This window comes from Prorops nasuta, unplaced genomic scaffold (genome assembly GCF_024137725.1).
Source record: "Prorops nasuta isolate Cenicafe-Biocafe unplaced genomic scaffold, Cenicafe_Pnas_1.2 PNAS00002, whole genome shotgun sequence".
Taxonomy (NCBI): domain Eukaryota; kingdom Metazoa; phylum Arthropoda; class Insecta; order Hymenoptera; family Bethylidae; genus Prorops; species Prorops nasuta.
Genome location: NW_027116799.1, coordinates 11,165,821 through 11,181,464, shown reverse-complemented (window position 1 = coordinate 11,181,464; position 15,644 = coordinate 11,165,821). Strand labels below are relative to the sequence as shown.

Here is a 15,644-nt window from a genome sequence, read left to right as displayed (position 1 = left end):
GTCGCTCTTCTTCTGACGCCAATGTTGCCTGAAGTCCAAATCACACCTATGCTCTCCAGGCATAGTTGTGTTTGTACCGCTTCCCTTTAAATTTTCTATACTGCTGCTGGCTAGCGCTTATCTTCATTTTTGTTGCTAAAAGCTTGATTCTGGCATCACTGCCGTGTGGAACTATTAGTTTGATAATAAAAGCAGAGGCTTAATTTTAAGAGATTGCAACATATAGTAATTAATATAGATACAATTGTAAAAAGAAAACAAAAATTTTATTTTACATATATTAACTTTAAATAAAATCCCACAAAGTACTGTAAAATATCTAACATGTTATATTATATATCTAATCTGTCAGCTTCTTTATTTTAATATTCATCTCAATTATCACAGTTTGATCCTCAGCGATGACACAGTAACCACATTATGGTGAATCTATTCTTTTTTTTTAATGTTCGATCCACATAGCTTCATCCTCAGCAGTGATACAGTAAACACACGTACATTACTATAATTTAATCTGAAACAAAATCCCACAAAGTACTATAAAACATCTTACATTTTATATTATATATCTATTCTGTCATTTTCTTTATTTATTATTGCATTTACCTAAATTGCTGACTCATTTATTTTAATATCTGTCTCAATTAACACAGTTTGATCCTCATCAGCGATGACACAGAAATAACATTATGGTGAATCTATTCTTTTTGTTTTAATGTTCAATCCACATAGCTCCATTCTCAGCATTGACATAGTAAACACTTTACAATAATTTAATCTGAAACAAAATCCCAAAAAGTACTATATAAAATCTTACATTTGAAATTACAAATGTAATCTGTCAGCTTCTTTATTTGTATCGTATTTACCCAATGTGTTGACTTGTTTATTTTAATATTCATCTCAATTAACACAGTTTGATCCTCAGCGATGACACAGTAACCATAATATGGTGAATCTATTCCTTTCATTTTAATGTTCAATCCACATAGCTCCATCCTCAGTAGTGACATAGTAAACACATTACTATAATTTAATCTGAAATAAAATCCCACAAAGTACCACAAAATATTTATATCTTACATTTTATATTATAAACTTTATTGTTATACTTATCTAAAATGTTCAGTCCTTTATATACTTTTAAAAATTATTTTTTTGTACATTTTACAAATTTCGTCACTTTATTTATTCACTTATACCATCAGTATATCAGCTGTCAGTAAGATTAAAACTGTCACTTTATTTCTTTATATTACTTTATAACTTGCGGTATGTATATTGTATGTACGATACAATAATACTAACATTTGTCTTGGCTCACGGACCATGCATTATGTATTTTGAAATTAGTAATTAGAAATATCTATATTGCGGTCCCTCTACAGTCTCTACCCTCTGACGTATTTCCGCCGACCAGTAGTATCAGCAGGGACTATAGCGTAGTACCCAAAATAGTACTACGCTATAGGATATGTCGCTTTTGGGTACTACGGTAGTACCGAAAGTACTACACTTGGCAACCTTGGGGGGGAGACACTCTCATAGGCGAAGTGGGGCAGCGTTATAGTTCCTCAAAAAATCTCAGAGTTCCTAGGTGGCGCTGGTGTCGCTACTTTGACGACGCCGATATCCCGCCATTTTCCGACCGCCATAGTTCTTGCTGCTTGAAAGAGTTGAAAGTCTTTTACCGTAAATGTGTATAAAAATACTCTTAAAGTAAAGTTATTTCGACAGTAATTTTAAATACTGAAAGATGTTTGAAAGTTGTTTTTAAGTGTCAGGAGCTACAAGGGCAATTATATAATAATAACTTCAACCTGATTTTCTTTTTTTTGAAGTAAGTAAAGTTCAATGTTATCGAAGGTGTTAGGTTAATTTCAGTATAACGAAATATTAAAAAATGATTTAATTTCTATTTCTTGTTGTATACAGAATTTAGAACCAATGGGCGTGACAAAATCAAGTAGCATGTCTAAGAAAATGCCCTAAAACTATTTATGCATTGTGCCAGGATGATCAAACAAAAGCAAGCATCGAAGACATTTCATTTCAATGAATGTAATTGGACTAGAATGGGTCAAACAAATTAGAAACCAGGTTTGTAAAATCTATCTTTGAATGGTTTAAATAAATATAAAGTATTTTATAAACATTTTGATAAAAATGATGTGATTATGGATTCTTCTGATTGTAGGCTAAAGAAAAACACTGTGCCACCTTGAAATTTACCATCAGCGCAAGCTTATGTGGATTTGGAAGAAATTATCAATGACCCTCTTGCACTGCGAAGGGATGAAAGTGAAGTTCATCAGGTTTTTAGTAAATGTAGGATGTAAGTGATATAATTTAAAACCTATTTGAAAAGATATTCCATCAATTTGCTTTAAAACAAAAATAATCGAAAGTAGTAAATAGTTTAATTACATATTTCTTTAGAACTTCTCATTAGTAATTTTATTATTTTTTCCTTTTTAGCATAAAATAGCACAGTATATTCAATGTGGTATTTTAACATAATTTTCGTGCTTAAATTACTATATATTGAAAAATTTAAACGAATATTTAATAAAAACAGATTATCAGCTCTTTTTATTTTAACTTTGGTTAGATATTTCTTAATTATAATAATTTAAGTATCAAAAAGTCATGTAAAATCACTACGTTGAATATACTTTGCTGTTTTTTGCTGAGAATTAATAAAGTAATAAAATGACTAACGAGATATTCCAACAAAATGTGTAATTGAACTTTCTAGCAATTTGCAACAGAATATATATTGTAGAAAATTGTTTTGTATACCAAAACCTATTTAAATAAAAATTGTCTGTGTCAATGTTATGGAAAAATCAAATGGTCGTTCCGTGATCTATAGGAACAAAAACGTAAAATCTCTATGTTGCGGGAAAATCATGTTAAAGATAAAATTAAAAAATGAGGCAAGTGGGATGTAAGGTACATTAAAAAATATTTTAAAATTTGAGACGGTCTTATATATATATATATATATATATATATGGTCTCAATAAAAATAAAACAAAATTAACTTCATATATTTGTCATTTAGGAAGTAGTACAGAAATTTTCATTATTTCAATCAAAAGCTTAATCATTTTAAGGTTTTTGAATGAGACGAAGAAGATTATTGTATAATTTTATACGAGAGGAATAAAATTAAGATTTAGACTGTTTTCACCTTCATATAAATCTATAGATATATATTTTTATACTTATGATCGATTATGTTGATATTAATATGATAAGTGTAATTTTAATTGTGTAAACTTTTATTTATTAATAGGTTCTATATGATTTAAAGCACCTCTCATGATATGTTTTGTATTATAATTTTGCTTTAAATTGTGTATATCCTCCTAATAATATATACGTCATGTTTTGTATAGGTATGTTATTTTATGATTTCATAATTTTTTCCTTTATACTATTTAATTATGGTATAATGTATGATAAATAGTATATTAAAATTGTTATGTTTGTTTCATATCTATTTTGTAAAATTATTTTATATAATAAAAAACTGTTTAACCTTTATATAATTGTAATTATTTATTTTTAGTATTTTCCTTTAAACTTACACTTTGAAATTATACAGGGTCTTTTCCTAACAGCGAAGCATAGGAGATTCGTGTTAGTTGACTATAGCACTCGGAATGATGGAATCTGAGAGCGCTGATTGGTCAATATTGCGTAGTACCAACATATAATAGGCCGTTACCAATAGTTGGATACGAAAAATGAGATTCATCCGCCATTTTGGTGTGAAGAAATGTTTACATGCTAATCGTAGCAGAAAGAGGTGTAAAATGGAAAAATGTCAAATGTTGTCGTTACTAAAGTAAAAATTGAATACTTTGAAGGAAAATTAAGAATATTCATACTTTTCATTCATTTTTTTCAATTTTTACTTTAGTAACCTTACCATTTGACATTTCTCCATTTTACACCTCTTTCTGCTAGGATTAGCATGTAAACATTTCTCCACACCAATATGGCGGATGAATCTCATTTTTTGTACCCAACTATTGGTAACGACTTATTATCTGTTGGTACTACGCAATATTAACCAATCAGCGCTCTCAGATTCCATCATTCCGGGTGCTATAGTCAACTAACACGAATTATGCTCCGCTGTTAGGAAAAGACCGGAAAAGCCCGGTTAGTTCCTCCAAAAAATCTCATAGTTCCTAGGTGGCGCTGCAATCACGGCCCCACTTCTTAACACGGCAGTGTCACCAGAGATGAAACGGGAGATTGCTCATGCGAGGTCCCGAGGCAATCCCTACCGGTAGGCGGCGCTGGTGTTGGCAAACGCGTGTCTCAGGTCCATCTAACCCCTAACGCCATCTATCGGAAGAGACCACGAAGCACGAGCGTTAAGCTTAGAATAGGGTAAAACATATATGCATTGTTGCCAGAAAGCGGAATAAAGAGAGAGCGGAGATATTTTCTCGGACCTCTCTGTCTTTCTCGCTGTTAGCTTCTAGCAGAAGAGTCGAGGCAAAATCTTTCCGTTTCGCTTTGTCGAAAATCTACCAATATTCGATGTCATTTATATTTGCAGGCCAATGCCTTTATACATGATTTTTTCAGCATATTTATTTATCAGCATTGACTTATTTAAATCAATAATAAATTAAGGAAATGCGTATTTGATATATAATAATTATTTTAACTATAATTTCATCGTTATATTTCGCTTATTTCCGTAAAATCTGCATTTCTTTAGTTTATTATTGATTATTGTAAGTCAATGGCAATTAAAAAAAATTTAATCTTAAAAAAAAAAAAAAAGTACCGATCAGGAATCGAACCCGGACCCACGAATCGCCACGCGATTACCTTACCGCCTAGACCACGAGGCTTCTTCAGAGCACCGTAAACAGATAGTCTTTTTAAGGGCTTGAAATCTTCTTTTAAACCATATAAATAAACGAGCAACCGACAGCTTTATTCATTATTATTCTGTCATAATGGTACACAAATTAAGGAATAATTATATTTTGAATAGTTTTCAAAAGCTTTTCCAATAGCCAAGAACGAAGATAAATAATCAACGCTCGCAGTTTCCGTTCTTGGTTATTGGAAAAGCTTTTGAAAATCTACATTATATAATTATTCTTTAATTTGTGTACCATTATCATAGAATAATAATGAATAAAGATGTCGGTTCTTCGTTTATTTATGTTTCAATAGAAGATTTCAAGCCCTTAAAAAGACTATCTGTTTACGGTGCACTGAAGAAGCCTCGTGGTCTAGGCGGTAAGGTAATCGCGTGGCGATTCGTGGGTCCGGGTTCGATTCCTGATCGCTATTTTTCTTTTTTTTTTAAGATTAAATTTTTTTTAATTGCCATTGACTTACAATAATCAATAATAAACTAAAGAAATGCAGATTTTACGGAAATAAGCGAAATATAACGATGAAATTATAGTTAAAATAATTATTATATATCAAATACGCATTTCCTTAATTTATTATTGATTTAAATAAGTCAATGCTGATAAATAAATATGCTGAAAAAATCATGTATAAAGGCATTGGCCTGCAAATATAAATGACATCGAATATTGGTAGATTTTCGACAAAGCGAAACGGAAAGATTTTGCCTCGACTCTTCTGCTAGAAGCTAACAGCGAGAAAGACAGAGAGGTCCGAGAAAATATCTCCGCTCTCTCTTTATTCCGCTTTCTGGCAACAATGCATATATGTTTTACCCTATTCTAAGCTTAACGCTCGTGCTTCGTGGTCTCTTCCGATAGATGGCGTTAGGGGTTAGATGGACCTGAGACACGCGTTTGCCAACACCAGCGCCGCCTACCGGTAGGGATTGCCTCGGGACCTCGCATGAGCAATCTCCCGTTTCATCTCTGGTGTCACCCCCCTGATCTCTGGTGTCGGTCATTGTACATAAACGAACACGGCCTGTAATGGCCTGTATAGCAACCATAAAGAAACGCATAAAATGATTTGCCCAACAGCCGAAGAACTCAGTGTAATAATTAATAATATTCGATGTGATAAATGTGGTTTAATATTTCGAAATGAGCCTCGATTCAAGATGCATGATTTAAAAGTTCATCAACATAAAAATTTAAACAAAACTGTCAAAGAAAATATACGATATCATTGTCCTGTTCAATCTTGTATTTATGCACCGGAATCAGAAAGGCACTTTAGTACAATGAAATATTTAAAACAGGTTGGCATAAGAATAAATCTTTTTTTCATACGTGTTTGAATTAGTAGTTATTGAACTTTATTTTTATTTTAGCACTATTTAAAGGTTCATGCTGAAAAAGCATTTCCTTGTAATAGGTGCAGTAAAAGTTTCTCTACAGAAGCAGCGAAGGATGCTCATATGCGAATTTGTGGTATTGAATTTATTTGCTCATGTACCAAATCATTTAATACATCCGAGGCACTACTCACTCATGCTAAGCGATCGTTGCATGCAGTAGATAAAAGATATAAGGCTTCTTCTAGGTAATTTAAATTTGTTCCCTTAATAGAAATGTGAAATAATTTATTTATAGTTTCTATATTCTTTTCACAGGCGCGCTGTTACTAAAGCAAATCAACAATCTTTATCCCTTAATATTTTAGTCTCTAAAATAGATAAACCAATTACAATTTTACCAATTCAAAATGAGACAGTGGGATCAATGTGGAAAATGTCTCAAAAGACAACTTATGATGTAGGTGTGCAAACAGAAGAATACAAAAGAAACAGTAAAACATTCAGTCCATTAAAGTACAACAATACAAACAGTGCCTACTGTAACAAACATATAGAATCTAGGCAAACTCAAACTTATTTATCACAGAAACAAACAAATTTTGGTCGCTCAAGAGAGACTCAAACAACAGAACCTCTGCATATAATTAAAGAATCTGTAAAAATTCCAAAACGCAGGAAGAATTGTGGTAAAAAGAATGAGTACATGCTTATAAAGGAAGATCTGGCTCTAGGAGAGAACTTTACATCGTCAAATTTATTTCCTGATTGTCCACTTCCATTGCGGCATGATGTTGGTTTACAAGATTTTTGGGAAAAAAGTAGTTCTGGTACGCAAACACTACCAGAAAAAGACATGTATGAAGTTCTAAGCAATAATGTTACCCAAACAGAGTTTGATACAATTTATGGTCAAAATTCTAGCCCAATCCAGTGTATCCAAAAGAATGTTGTACCATCTATAAATTTAGACTACACTGAAGAATCATCTGGTACAGTTGAAGGTTATTCATTTACTGCTAGAAATGGTATATCCAGATCTGATCCAATGCTTACTGAGCAGACATTCGATGATAAATTTAGCAGTATAGAAACCCAGACTGAGCAAAATTATTCACAATCATTCTTTGATCCAGATCCTTTGTCAAAATCATTTACATTGAGTTCAAACATTGAGACACAAACTACAGAAAATATAAATAATATGGAACAATTACTGTATAGTAATACTTATACTCAAACTTGTAATGAGATCTTTGCTCCTGATCTGGGAATATCAAATATCCAAACACAAACTGCTTGGACGACACTGGAAGATACAACAGTTTCTACAGAAACTCAAACAAAGGAATTAATGTGTCAAACTGATTGCAACATTTCCATGGGCATTTGTCGCTCATGGTTAAATACACAAATAAGTCACACAGAAACACAAACAGATTTGCTAAATATTTTTGAAGAGCTTCAATAGTTAAAAACCAATTTAATATACCAATTTCCATTAAAAATTTAATTATACGTAATTTATGATCTACTTGTTGGTTAAATAATAGTAAACTGTAAGTGATAATAAGAATTATATTTGATTTCATTGCATAGCTATTTATTAGTACAAATGAAATTGCGAGTCATAGTGAAATAGCACGATTTGTTTGTTTTAAATTTGCAGAGCATGTACTTTGTAAAAAAAGACTTTGATAAATTTATGCTGTCAGTTTTTATTTTCTCAGAATAATTTTTATCGAATATCCATGGATTATCATACATTGTTGCAATAATGAAAGACTAATATTTTATACATAAATAATTCTTTATACAAATTTAATGATAATGAAACCTTATCATTGTTTTATGAAAATCATGGTTTAGCAAATACGAAAAATTTATTACTATTCAATGTGTACCTGAATAATGATATTTCTATTAATCTCTAAGGTTACTAATGTATGTACGTGGTACATGTAAACTTTTGACCCATTTATTAACTTCAATAAAATTGAAAAAATTTAGTTAATTTAATACAATATTTAAATTACTATAAGAACATAACAATATCTGTAATGCAGGGTTTCAGTAATAAAATAATTCTCAAATAAATTTATGAATCACTGGGTTTGTACATTTTACCTGTTTTATCTACAGTATATTAACTTCTTACCATTAGTATTAATTGTCACTGTAAACAGTGAGAAAAATATAAAACGTACAGTTAAAATTAACAACTTCAATTTTTGTTTGTATCTTTGTGTCATAATATAAATCCTCACATATCGCAACGATATTAGCAGATATAAAAAACGAGCTTATTTTCTAAATAATTCGTTTTATATTGATAAATTATAAAGAAACTTTTTCATGATTAACACATATAAGTATAAGGAGCTTAAAAAAAGAACAAATTAAGTTCAGAAAAGGCCTAATGTATAAGGCTATATTTAAGATAAAACAAAACGCTTAATGGTTAATTAAAGTGCAGGCCCAGCAGCATTATCTTCTGCATCATCTCGTAAAATGTCTTTGGTCTGACACTCCTTTTTGTCCAAGTTTTCAAGAATAGAGGCAAGTTCCCTAAGATTATCCACTCCTGATATAAGTTGCCTGTATGAAATTAAATATGATAATTATTAATTAAGCTATTATTTTTGTAGGGATTAAAGAACAGCAGGGCTATGCACAATTACCTTAATGATAGCTCTGCAGTTAAAGCAGCGGATCTTAAGTCTCCAACAATTCTAGTTATCGTTCCTTCTTCACTAAAAGATGTTCCTTGACGAGTATAAGTCATTGCATTTCTAAGTTTCCTATTTTCTGTCCGTAACTCCAAAATTTCTGTCTAAATTTGTCAATTGTATGTTACTTCAAAGTTAATCATTTATAATATTGTACTATATACATAAGGATTATGAAAAGCAGATTCTATAAATAATATTAAATTCATTTTAACTTACAGTTAATACTTTAATTTCCATTTTCAATGCTTTAATAAGACTTTCCGAATTGTCTATTCTCTTCTGTAATTTTAATTAATACCAATGAAGTTTATGTAATGTGAATAAGATTATTTCAACATAATAACTTACAGGGTTAACTTTCATATCCTCTACTTGATCCACTGATTTTTCAATTTCTGCATTTTCTTCTATCTCAGATTCTTTTTTAGACAATAGTTCAGATTCTAATTCTTTTATTCTGCAAATATTTCAAATTGTGTGAGTAGCCTTCAAACTATATTTGGAAATAAATTAAATATACTTAGCTAAACAAACCTAATTGACTTTTTAAAGTTTTCTAAACGAGCTGTTTTTAAAGCATCATCCAGTGTACCCATATCACTTTGTGGCTAACAGAAAAATCAAAATTATTTTTTATACACAAACTAATATTACATTGATAATAGTTTAATAAATCAGCACGTACCTTTTTCGTTTCTTTTTTAGCTTGAGAATGAAATCTATAAGGAAAATCCATGGGTGCACTATGAATTGGACCATCACTGAGAAAATCTGGTAATGATTTAGCATTTGTTGTTTCTCCTATAAAATATTGTGTGACAATGTATAGTAAAAAATTAAGTAGTTAAGAAAGAAACTAAGTGACAATTTGATAATTAAATCTATGTAGTATATAACATACTATATAAAGTTGTTTACTAATAGCTGCATCATATTTTATATTTTCCTAGTAACATCAGACTGATAGAAAAATTATGGTTTTGAATTATATATTACTGCATTAGTAATTTAACTTTGAATTATATCAAAACAAGACAATAAAGCAACTTTGAATAATTACTAATTCGAATTTTGTTTAAATTTTGATACATAAGAATAAAAAGAAAAAATATAACCTATTTGAAAAATACCATTAACTGATACAATGAAATGATTATAAAATTATAAGATTCTCTTAAATTTATTTTTTAGATTGCTAATAACCATATGAACATTGCTAGATTATTTGCTTAGATATTTATAAACAAATCCTGTATGAATGCTGTTACATACCTCCAGATTGATTTTGGTCATTTAAATATTTAGACCACCAAATGGGTTTTGATAAACACTCTTCTGGAAGCTTTTTTTCAGATATTATTTCAGTTAAGAAAAATGGAAGGTCTGAAGGAATATCAAGCTGGCATTTTTCAGGTTCACTATGCCTCTGCTTTTTATCGATACTGTCAAGAGCAAAATCAGGAACATTATGTACATCATTCAATGGTCGTAAAAAAGGTATATTATCTGGTTGTGTTAAGTAACATTGCTCCAAAACCAAGTGATCTTGTACAAAATCAGGCAATTCAGTAGGATTTCTGGAATAAGTTATTTCCTCTTTTTCCAAATTACTAGGACTTGATGTTGGAGAGCAATAAATTTTTGGCCTTGCCCCAGTATTGCAATAATTCATTTGTGTGGACTCGTTTGTAATACCTTCAAATAATTGTTTAACAGTATTACCTGCGTCATTAGGATTACCTATAAAAAGAAAACAAATTATCAGCACTTTTTATATTGTTTAGAAACTAAATATTTTTATACAAATAATTAAATAAGACTTACCTCTCCTTTCTTCAGACCTTGTTGTTGATACTTTATTACAGTGAGGAGAATACTGTTTTTTTTCATTCTTATTATCCATTTTTATCAAAGAATTGCATTATGAATAATATTATTTTATTATAGCTAGTATCTCCTTGTTCAATTGACGTCTGTCATTGATGTAAGGTGGAAAAGTCCAGTTAAATAAAAAACATTAAAAACTATTAATCAGTTAAATAGGGGCTTATACTAAAATCATACTTATTGTAAACAATCATTATGATTTTTCTCAAAATAAACAAATATCGATTCACAAAGCTGTCTGTATTTCTTAAATCCTATTCTTTTTTCAAGAATCTTGTGTTAAAATTACAAATTGCAACCGATCAAGTTTTAACTTTTTCAAGATTTTCGCGTGTACACAAGGGAAATATTTTTAAGAAAATGTTTTTTGGTGAATACCGAATAAGCGTTTTTAAAGAAAAAACGAAGTCTAACTATACTCTAAGTCTGATTAATAGAATAGTAATATATATAGTAAAACCAGTTCAATGCCAGATAAATCCAATTTTGGCGCTGCAGTTAATGAAACAATTTTACTTACTCGCTACAGAAATCGAAATATCCTATCAAGAACAATAATTTATCCTGCTTCACTTTTCCTCTTTCAACTATACACTACACTGAATTATACGCACATACAAACCTTACTAATACACAAATAGGTATTAATATACTACAAATACTGCAACCTCTACATTGCCCCCAAGTCACCAACACCATTATACTATTTACGATATTTGCTATTTAATACTACTATAAACATACTTTACGAGAGACAATAATGCAAAGATGCAATCAGCAAATATTCATCAATCGCACACAGTGACTAAAGTGACACGCACGTTTAATTCAAAGTAACATTCACTGTTCATTAAATTACAAATTCATATACTTGACTGGAATAATTGTAGAAAAATTAGTTCCCTTAATTTAACTTTCAATGCAATACTATATAAAGTTTTCCACAATTTATATGACTTATTTCGATTGTCTTGGATGTTGTACTGTATCGTCTGTATCTCGCAGAGTCGAATAAGAGAGCCAAAATATATAATCCTACATAACCTCTATCACACTATCCTAACCCTAACATGAATAATTACCTATATCAAATGAACTAATGGTATATTTCGAATTAAATATATTTAATTAAATACATGTATTTATAAGCATTGGCAATCTTTTTCGATATTATTATAATTTCATATGGGGCATATTTAAATAATTTGGAGTTTTTATATTCTTAACTAATGTCAAAACAGAAATGGAAAATATTCATACAAAACCTTGTCGAACTTGCACAGACTTTAAATCATGGGCAAAATTACAGAAACAGATGTATAGCTCGGAAAAGGTATGAGGGATTATAATTTTAATTATTATTAGTCATTATCAGTAGACAAAATAACTTATTATAATTTAAAAATGATCAACAGATTATTTTAATTAATTATATCTTGTAGGAAACAAAAAACGACAAAAAAAGTACTTTTGTTAGTAATGTAGGGATTCAACGAAATGATTGTCCTTTAGACAAGGATGAGCTGGGCTCGCAAACGTGGGGTTTCTTACATACCATGGCAGCATATTATCCAGATAATCCAAGTGATAGACAAAAGACAGATATGAGAAATTTCTTTTACTTGTTTTCTAAGTTTTATCCTTGTAACACTTGTGCAGAAGATTTACAAGAACAGCTCAAGCTTACACCTCCGCAAACTGGTTCACAAGAAATATTATCTCAATGGTTGTGCTCAGTTCATAATGCAGTAAACAAGAAACTTGGAAAGCCTATATTTGATTGCAAATTAGTAAATCAAAGGTGGAGGGATGGTTGGTTAGATGGATCATGTGATTGATATTAACTTATATAAAGATTTAAATTTACCCTATTTATTAATTTCATTAACTTTCACATATGAAAGTTTAAAAAACATTATATATTGAAAATAAATCATTAATGAATTAAAAATATAAGGCAAATTTAATTTTATGCCTCGCTTTTTATTTATATAAATAGTGTTCCATATATTTCTCCTGTTATTTCCATTTGTCCGTTGAGTATTTAGTATTTTATATAATAATTTTTTTTTACAAAATTTTCTAGCATTATCAATACACATTTAAAAATTAATTCTTATCTATTCACATTTGAATAGGCTGAAATTTTGTGTCTAATTAATTCTTTTAAAAGAATATTAAATATGCAGGTTTTATTACAATTTATGCCTAATAAAATATACAAAATTATAATTTTAAAGTAACATAGTAACTTTTTTATTGGGTCGATGTAGCATTACTATAAGATGGAGGCATATCTGATATTGTAAATGCTGACATTGCACTTTGTGTATGAGGCTCATAGCTATTATTTTGTCCTTCTCCACCAATGGGAACAATTTGACAGGTTCTAATATGAAATGGGAAACGTTTGTTAGCCATGGAGGGTCGAGTGATGATTAAAAATGTTATGTGCCCAAGTAAAACAATGGAAAGAGAACAACATTTGGCCATACTTTCTCTTACCCATTTATCTACTAATACAGTTATTGTTAACACCTGTAACAATATTATATTTTAGTTCTTTTTGAGTATAATGTCAAAGAAAAATGTTTTAATAGTAGATAAAGTAAATGGAATACCGTTAATGGATGACAGAGAAACCATACTGAGCCCAAGGAAAGCAATGAAGCATAAAAACGAAATTTAGTTACCATCTTTTTACTTGTTCTAAAACATCGAAAAACAAAACCAACCCAAGCAATTAACTTTAAAATAAGGAGCCCATAACCTGGTGGAGATTCATAAATATATAAAACTAAACCTGGATCAAAAATTTCACACTGGTATATAAATAAGGATAATTGACAAATAATATTGGTGATAGTAAAACATAAGAGCCATCGAATTTGTGTTCTTGTTAGAACACTTTTAGTTACTGTATATCCAAAAGCAAGCAAGAGCATTAATAAAGTATAAAGAGTTTCTGATATTGCTTCAAGAATATTGCCCATGAAATAGAAGGTAGGTGCTCCAATTCCGTTTAAACCAAGTAGTACATAATTATAAGTCTCTAATGATACACCAAACAGCTGACATATCAAAGATGATATAAATATCTTATATGAAACATGTAAAAGTCTTCTGCAGCGTAATTGCCATGCTATATAAAAACTAAGAATTGTCAATATAGTATAAGCGCAAATAGTTGCTATTAATAAAGGCAATATATCTGCAAAGGAACTTAATAGTTAAGAAACAATATTTAGTTTTAAGATTTTAATCAAATAAAAATACTTGCAGAATTCATCAGCTGAGAAATGCTCCTTCCAAAAGCTTCTGTTAAGTGCATTTGTCAAAGACATTTGATAAGTAACATTTAAACCATTGTTTGATGCACAATTTGATAAAGCTATGAACCACCATCTTGGTCGAGTTGTATGAAAAATTCTATAACTATTACAATGTATTATTGAATTTGCTATTTCAGTACAGTCATGGCTTATTTTATTTAACTGAACTATTTGACCATTTTCTTTGCTGAGAATTGATTCTTTTTCAATGCAAGTTTTATTAGAAGGATAAACACTAGGCCACTGGGTAGGTGAGTCATAATATAACAGTAAATTGAATGTTTTGTTGGCCCCTTCTATCTTAAAATCATAGTGAAATACACCTTGTTTTGTTAAAAAGCAGAATCTTGTGAGAAATACCCAATTCTACAAAAAAAATTTACTTAATCATGTATATGCAAGTATCTCCTGTAAATTTCATAAGTAATTAAACAAAACTGTTTTATTAGAGTTACTTTCTAGGTAGCCTAAAAATCGATATGCATATATAGTTTTTATGACATGCAAAGTACCATTTGTGTCTGATTGTGTTGATTTTCAGGCTAACTGAAAAGCACAGCAAATAAGTGTACATATATATATATATTTAAAAACTTAAAGAATGAAATAATACATATGTCTTTTAAAAAATCACCTTGTTTATAATTAAATTTCTATCAATCCTTTATATAATTAATTTGAAACCTCATCATTAATAAATCAAGAAATGTATGTTTTTCTTAAACTTTATAATCGTATTTAATACTTAATAGTTAACAAAACAAAAGGGTGCATTCTTTAGAATGAAAAGCTAACCAATACACAAAATAAAAAATGGAAATATATATTGCGTAAAGAAAAAAGTATTATTAGTGATTGTGAAAATTATTTTATCAAAACGTTCGTAATACATCACGTGTCACCAATTGTCCATTTAGAATTTTAGCAGCAGTACATTTCAGTAGAATTAAAATATAAAAGAAAATAGTTAATTTGTTAAGTATTGCCATTTTTTGCAGAAACTTCTTGTAACATACATGTAAGTACGTTCGGGCTTTCGGCCCAATAATTTTGCACCAGGCGAAGGGATTGAAGGGAAGTAGAAATCAGCAGTGAGGGGATATCTATATATATCGAGTTCGCCCGTAGCTGTCAAATGGCGCGGTTAACGGTGTTAACCTTCGTTTTTGTATCGTAAACAAAAATATTATTTTCGGAAAACGATTACGGAAAAGAAGGATGGATTTTCATAAATAACAGAGATGAAAAAATATATCAGATGAGTATTAATTGATAACAAAACATAAAAATTATTGTAAATTTTCAAGGAAATATACTTTGTGATTACTTTATTTTTGTTACAGGTGAAATCCTGTTTCTGATGAGTTTCAATTAAGGAAAAAAGTACTTATATACAAATAGATGAAAAAGCACTAATATATGAAACATTTATCTGTG

At 29.8% G+C, this 15,644-nt stretch overlaps 4 protein-coding genes across 6 annotated transcripts; 2 read left to right on the top strand and 2 right to left on the bottom strand.

The window, feature by feature from the left end:
* The first annotated feature begins 5,870 nt into the window (after positions 1-5,870).
* Positions 5,871-8,077, top strand: Asciz (ASCIZ zinc finger protein). Its single transcript, XM_066731739.1, has 3 exons — positions 5,871-6,220; positions 6,293-6,504; positions 6,575-8,077. The coding sequence occupies exons 1-3, from the start codon at positions 5,984-5,986 to the stop codon at positions 7,725-7,727; spliced, it is 1,602 nt and encodes a 533-aa protein (XP_066587836.1). The 5' UTR covers positions 5,871-5,983; the 3' UTR covers positions 7,728-8,077.
* Positions 8,078-8,218: 141 nt separating this feature from the next.
* l(3)04053 (lethal (3) 04053) lies at positions 8,219-11,761 on the bottom strand. Of its 3 annotated transcripts, none has more exons than XM_066731783.1 (9): positions 11,620-11,761; positions 10,813-10,961; positions 10,261-10,728; positions 9,674-9,789; positions 9,523-9,596; positions 9,337-9,445; positions 9,205-9,267; positions 8,938-9,089; positions 8,219-8,854 (listed from the first exon to the last, which is right to left on the bottom strand). In XM_066731783.1, the coding sequence occupies exons 2-9, from the start codon at positions 10,889-10,891 to the stop codon at positions 8,722-8,724; spliced, it is 1,194 nt and encodes a 397-aa protein (XP_066587880.1). In that variant the 5' UTR covers positions 10,892-10,961; positions 11,620-11,761; the 3' UTR covers positions 8,219-8,721. The 3 variants fall into 3 exon arrangements, with proteins under 3 accessions (XP_066587880.1, XP_066587871.1, XP_066587863.1); XM_066731774.1 differs by having other exon boundaries at positions 11,498-11,639; XM_066731766.1 differs by lacking the exon at positions 11,620-11,761 and adding an exon at positions 11,396-11,535.
* Positions 11,762-12,070: 309 nt separating this feature from the next.
* On the top strand, positions 12,071-12,719 carry Alr (Evr1_Alr domain-containing protein Alr). The gene is made up of 2 exons (XM_066731796.1): positions 12,071-12,208; positions 12,318-12,719. The coding sequence occupies exons 1-2, from the start codon at positions 12,119-12,121 to the stop codon at positions 12,711-12,713; spliced, it is 486 nt and encodes a 161-aa protein (XP_066587893.1). The 5' UTR covers positions 12,071-12,118; the 3' UTR covers positions 12,714-12,719.
* A 411-nt stretch (positions 12,720-13,130) lies between these two features.
* Positions 13,131-15,360, bottom strand: LOC136776319 (transmembrane protein 145-like). The gene is made up of 4 exons (XM_066731752.1): positions 15,098-15,360; positions 14,156-14,573; positions 13,497-14,086; positions 13,131-13,413 (listed from the first exon to the last, which is right to left on the bottom strand). Exons 1-4 carry the CDS (start codon positions 15,194-15,196, stop codon positions 13,132-13,134), a joined length of 1,389 nt encoding a protein of 462 aa, XP_066587849.1. The 5' UTR covers positions 15,197-15,360; the 3' UTR covers position 13,131.
* Between the last annotated feature and the right edge of the window lie 284 nt (positions 15,361-15,644).

Coding starts and splice junctions, on each gene's coding strand:
- Asciz (XM_066731739.1), top strand. CDS start 5,984: ATGATTTGCCCAACAGCCGAAGAACTCAGTGTAATAATTAATAATATT. Junction 6,221..6,292: donor CAATGAAATATTTAAAACAG/GTTGGCATAAGA, acceptor TTTTTATTTTAG/CACTATTTAAAGGTTCATGC. Junction 6,505..6,574: donor AGATATAAGGCTTCTTCTAG/GTAATTTAAATT, acceptor TTCTTTTCACAG/GCGCGCTGTTACTAAAGCAA.
- LOC136776319 (XM_066731752.1), bottom strand. CDS start 15,196: ATGGCAATACTTAACAAATTAACTATTTTCTTTTATATTTTAATTCTA. Junction 14,574..15,097: donor GACAATTGGTGACACGTGAT/GTATTACGAACG, acceptor TTTTTTTTGTAG/AATTGGGTATTTCTCACAAG. Junction 14,087..14,155: donor TTTCTCAGCTGATGAATTCT/GCAAGTATTTTT, acceptor GTTCCTTTGCAG/ATATATTGCCTTTATTAATA.
- Alr (XM_066731796.1), top strand. CDS start 12,119: ATGGAAAATATTCATACAAAACCTTGTCGAACTTGCACAGACTTTAAA. Junction 12,209..12,317: donor AGATGTATAGCTCGGAAAAG/GTATGAGGGATT, acceptor TATATCTTGTAG/GAAACAAAAAACGACAAAAA.